Here is a 5501-nt window from a genome sequence, read left to right on the forward strand (position 1 = left end):
TTAATAAACACAGTCGACTTTAACTGGTATTATACTATGAAAATGATATCCGACACAACCTATAATGTGAAAACTCAAACAAGTTAAGGACACAAACTTACAACACTTAGCCAAAGGTTAGCTGCTACCAACGACAATGAGCAGCGCTGCATCTGCATCTGCATCGAGGCGTCTAAAATTTTTACAACATCTGAACTCGTTTGGCCTACAAACTGTAAGACTAAACTTATCAAAAATTACAAGTTAAGAGATTAAGCTCATGAACCACAAATTTATACAAGTATTAAAATCACAATCCGATAAACATAATGACAAACTAACCCGTAAAAGCAGTAGAAGAAGAAGCCAAACCAGACTTCAAACAGTGCACCTTCTCCTCTCTTGCAAAACCAAAAGTACTCAAACTAACAATAGGTCTTAGTTCAATATTGAGCGTATGTTTTGCGAGAGCAGTGACTTATGTTTTTATACCAAACATAGATTGCCCTATTACAATCCTACAAGGAATACAAGACAAAATCCTTATACGAGTTCTAGTCTTAAGCTTATCAACGTACAGTTTCAATCCAAACCAAAGTCGAATTAACTCTCATAATCATATTAAGACTTCTCTATAGCAATCTGAGACAACAAGGATTATTACCAAACCGTATGAATCAGACTCATACTCGAACACGAGCATCATACATCCCGGACTTCAACTTTTCCTCGATGCACCCTCAATAACTGAGGTACTTGATCGATATATCTGGCCACATAACTGTCCAAGAAGCGCTTCTCTGACGGCACCAATACAGAACTCAAACTCACGTTTTCAATACCCTTTATCAATCCTTTCAGCAACAAAACTTTAACAACCAAGCAGCGCTGCATCTGAACTCGTTTGACCTACGAACATCATACATCCCAGACTTCAACTTTTCCACGATACACACTCAATAACTGAGGTACTTGATCGATATATCTGGCCACATACCTCTCCAAGAACAACTTCTCTACAGGCACCACCAAAGAACTCAAACTCACGTTTTCAATCCCCTTTATCAATCCTTTCAGCAACAAAACTTTAACAACCAAGCAGCGGGGGATGAATCTCTTCTCCAAACTGTAACACATGACCTCTGGGGATTTGGCAATCATTACCGACGGCCACCCCATCTTATTCACTAAAAATTCCATTGCTAGCATTAGTTTCTTCTCCGACACAATCATACATACCGGGTGCCTCCTGAAAGCAGAGACAAGATCATCCTCAGACCATCCCCACCTCTTATAAACTTGGCGATTTCGATTACATGCAGACCTATTGCTACCACACAATGCTTTTATTGCCGGCACCGAAGTTGATTTTTGCAGATTAAAACCCAGTTGCTTAACCTCGTCCACAACTTTAACAATCTCTTCACGCTTTACCATTAAAACTTTTGGGTGATGAGCAAGCAACAGAGAAATGCAGGAATAGGGCATACCTGATTCTTTCAAAATCTCAACATTTGGGGCAACATTCTTGGAGTGGCCGTCCTTGAAAATCCGCGAGCCATGCTTGAAAACAGAAGCGACATTTTTCTTAGAAATCAAACTCCGAAGGAAATCATAAGTGGGTAGAATCCGGTTGTTCAAGCTCGTAGTCAAAAGCTTCGGTTGATACGCCAGAGATTTTGCAAGCTCCTCCTTTGAAACTCCAAGAGAAGTGAAAAACTCAAGCTTTGGCAAAATGGTCCTCTCAGGATGCAATTGGAAAAGTCTTGGGTATGACCTGACCATCTTCGAGATCTGGGTTGCAGAGAATCCATGGTTTCTGAGAAAGGACAAAAAGTAGTCTGGTCTTTCTGGAGAACGCAGCTTGACCCTCTTGGAGGCTGAAATTGCATCTTCTGGGGACAACCCACATGAGCTTATGAGGTAATTGACTGTGAAATCGTTGTGGTTTTCTGAAGTTTCTGAGGTGAAATGTCTGCAGAGTAGCAGCTGATGTTGAAGAGGAAAATGTGAGGGTTTTGGATCTCCAGAGACAAATCGTTTGAATGTGGAAGCAACTCTACTGGAACTGGAAGATTGAGAATAACCCAATCGGAGGGCGAGGACCTTCAATTTGGAGAGCGATACCATGTCCATAATAGTTAGATGATGAATTTCAAATTTTGAATTGGATGGAAACGCCCCCAAAACCCTTCCTGTTCTTCCGCCTAGTCTTTTGGGTTTTCGGTTTGCCTGGTGCTCTATTCACGCATTTTTTTCACTTCGCACATCTTCTATTGGTGGATTGTGCTATTTATACATCATTTTTAACCATCGACACAAACCTCTTGGTTTTAGATCGTTAGATCAAATAAATTTAAAAAAAAATCAAAAGATAGAAATTAACAAGGAGCGTGTGGGATGTAAAAATAAGTGTGTATATAGTACGAACCAGGATCCTCGTCGGATCCATTCCCTAGGGATCACGCAATCGTGTCCGTTTATTGTATATCGTGTGATCAGTTTTCGTTAGGTAGTATTCATATTTGAATTTTAAATTTTAAATGATTTATGACCGCACGATATACAGTGAACGGATACGATTGCGTGATCCCTAGGATCCCTAAGGAATGGATCCGGCGAGGATCCTGGTTCATATAGTACCTGATCTTCTCCAATTCGATTAAACAGTAAAAATTTGGGAGGAATGCACAACAGCTGTTTGTCTAACACAACAATAACAAAAAATGTTTAGTTTTATTACAAGCAGAGGAGTTGGATTACCAAACAAGGCCAAACAAACTAAACTCAGTTTTAAAGTGGTGCTATCCACCCATAATTTTTACATTTCACACACCATTTGTTAAATTATTATTTTTTCTTCAATTCATTCAATCCGACCTTAGTGTTGGCGAATAGCACTATCCCTCTTTTATTCAGATTAGCTTTTGCTTGCATGAGTCTAAGATCAAGTCAACGGAATTGGATCCACTCCAGACCTTAGTGTCTTTACCAACCAAATAGGGTAAAGACGGTGCAAACAAAACAGTGTGGATACAATATTGATCATAATAAGATCCTTATGGCCTTGCAAAGTAGGCTAACACAAGGGAATCACAATGCAGAATAGTACTAACCACCCAACCATTGTCACTGAAAACAACTGGCATAGCAGAACAGGGACAAAGTCACAGACAGAAGTTGATATACCAGACACTGATATCTTACACATCTTAAAATTTGATATATCAGAGAAAAGTTTTGTCATTCCTTCATATCGATAGTAGATTAAATTGAAACCAAAGAAGTAACATAGGTGTGCATTCTACCGAAGGCAATTCCAGGATGAACAAGGTCAAGGACCATTGATCATATAGTTGAATGCACCACAATCACAGAGAGCAGAGCAGGTCATATCTCAAGTTAATTTCAAATAAGAGAGTATTCGTATAACAAAAACACTAGACAGTTGAACGGGAAGACGAAAAAATGAATTTCATCTTTCTTCATCCATGACTACCAATTGAATTCATCTCTAGGAAAATATACTGAGCCAAAAGCTAGATGCTACCAATGTCAATGAGCAGTGCTGCATCTACGATACTACATCACAACTTCAACTTTTCCTTGATACACACTCAATAACCGAGGTACTTCATCTATATATCCGGCCACAAACTTCGCTAAGAAGAATTTCTCTGCAGGGAGGATTACAGAATACAAACTCACATTTTCAATTTCCTTTATCAATCCTTTCAACATCAAAACTTTAACAACCGAACACCTTGGGAATTGGAATTATTCGCTCCTCCAGACTGGGTATTTGGCAATAACTCGTGCCGGCCATCCAATTTTGTTCTGTTGAGAGTGCAGCTTGATTCCACTAACCTGGACAGAAGGAATACTGCACATGCAGTACAATATTCCTTGTCAGCTACCACATGGTTCCAGCTCACCAAGCTCAGATGTGTTGCAGCATGGGCTGCTTGCACGTCACCTGATTAACATTTGTTTATTGCATGCATATGTTTATTGCATGCGTGTGTGTAAGGTGTATATATCAAACCAACTGCCATTGGAGCAGATGATGAATAATATGGCACAAAGGGATATCGAGTTTACGACCTTCACACGGGTAAAATCTCTAACTCCCGTGATGTTATTTTCCATGAACATGTGTTCCCTTTTTCATCTTCTGCTGCAGTTTCACCACTTGTGTTTCCACATACTCAAGATACTGCCTATGATGATCCCATCATTCATCCGTCCATTCTACTGGAGCAGGATTCCGTCGATCCATCCTCTTCTTCGCCGGTGAGTCCTGTTTCGGTTTCATCTCCTTTTCTTTCCACCTCACCACCTCGTCTTAAACGACCCACTCATGCACCTGGTTATCTTCAACAATATCACATCGACATCAACCTCCCTTCTCGGTCCGTCCCTTCATCTCACTCGGCGTTGACCAAAGTCCCAGGTACTCCTTACCCTTTGTCTGATGTCCTCACATACGATCGTTTATCTGCTCGACATCGTGCTTTCACCACTTCCATTTCAGCTGCCATAGAACCCAGCTCATTCTCACAGGCTATACGCGACCCTCACTGGCGTTTCGTTATGGAAGAAGAACTGGCAGCCCTTGCTGCGAATAGGACATGGTCTCTGCAACCATTGCCCCCTGGCAAGAAGCCGGTTGGATGTAAATGGGTTTACAAAATCAAATTTCGATCCGATGGATCCATTGAGAGATATAAAGCACGCTTGGTTGCCAAAGGTTATAGCCAAATTGAAGGCTTAGACTATCGAGAGACCTTTGCTCCGGTTGCAAAATTGACTACAGTTCGTCTACTCCTTGCTGTTGCCTCGGTCCAACAATGGCACCTCCACCAACTTGATGTTAATAACGTTTTCCTCCATGGTGATCTTGAAGAAGATGTCTACATGTCCTTGCCTCCTGGTTTCGGACGAAAGGGGGAGACACGAGTTTGTAAACTTCATAAATCTTTGTATGGGCTTAAGCAAGCCTCTCGTCAATGGTTTATCAAACTCTCTTGTGCTCTTAGAAAGGCCGGTTATCAACAATCCAAGGCAGATTATTCATTATTCGTCCGAAACCATGATGGTAAATTCACTGCCCTCCTTGTCTATGTTGATGATATTATCTTGGCAGGAAATAACATACAAGCAATTGAAGATACCAAGTCTTTTCTTATGAAGCAATTCAAGTTGAAAGACCTTGGCCAATTAAGATATTTCTTGGGCATTGAAATTGCTCGCTCTAGCAAGGGGATCACCCTCTCACAGCGAAAATATGCCCTTGAAATACTTGAGGATGCAGGTCATCTTGGTGCAAAACCAGCCACCTCTCATATGGAGCAAAACTTATCACTCAGAAAGGACGAAGGACAATGGGTTACTGATCCTTCCTCTTATCGACGACTTGTTGGGAGACTAATCTACCTGACAATCACGCGCCCTGATTTGGTATATGTTGTCCATATTCTTAGTCAATTTATGGAGAAGCCTCGAACTCCACACTTGGAGGC

At 41.0% G+C, this 5501-nt stretch overlaps 1 protein-coding gene across 1 annotated transcript; it reads right to left on the reverse strand.

The window, feature by feature from the left end:
* Positions 1–2241, reverse strand: LOC137735667 (transcription termination factor MTERF15, mitochondrial-like). Its single transcript, XM_088696227.1, has 2 exons — positions 322–2241; positions 1–212 (listed from the first exon to the last, which is right to left on the reverse strand). Exon 1 carries the CDS (start codon positions 2113–2115, stop codon positions 898–900), a length of 1218 nt encoding a protein of 405 aa, XP_088552353.1. The 5' UTR covers positions 2116–2241; the 3' UTR covers positions 1–212; positions 322–897.
* Positions 2242–5501: the final 3260 nt, after the last annotated feature.

This window comes from Pyrus communis, chromosome 7 (assembly GCF_041283825.1).
Source record: "Pyrus communis isolate YQ-2024b chromosome 7, ASM4128382v1, whole genome shotgun sequence".
Taxonomy (NCBI): Eukaryota; Viridiplantae; Streptophyta; class Magnoliopsida; order Rosales; family Rosaceae; genus Pyrus; species Pyrus communis.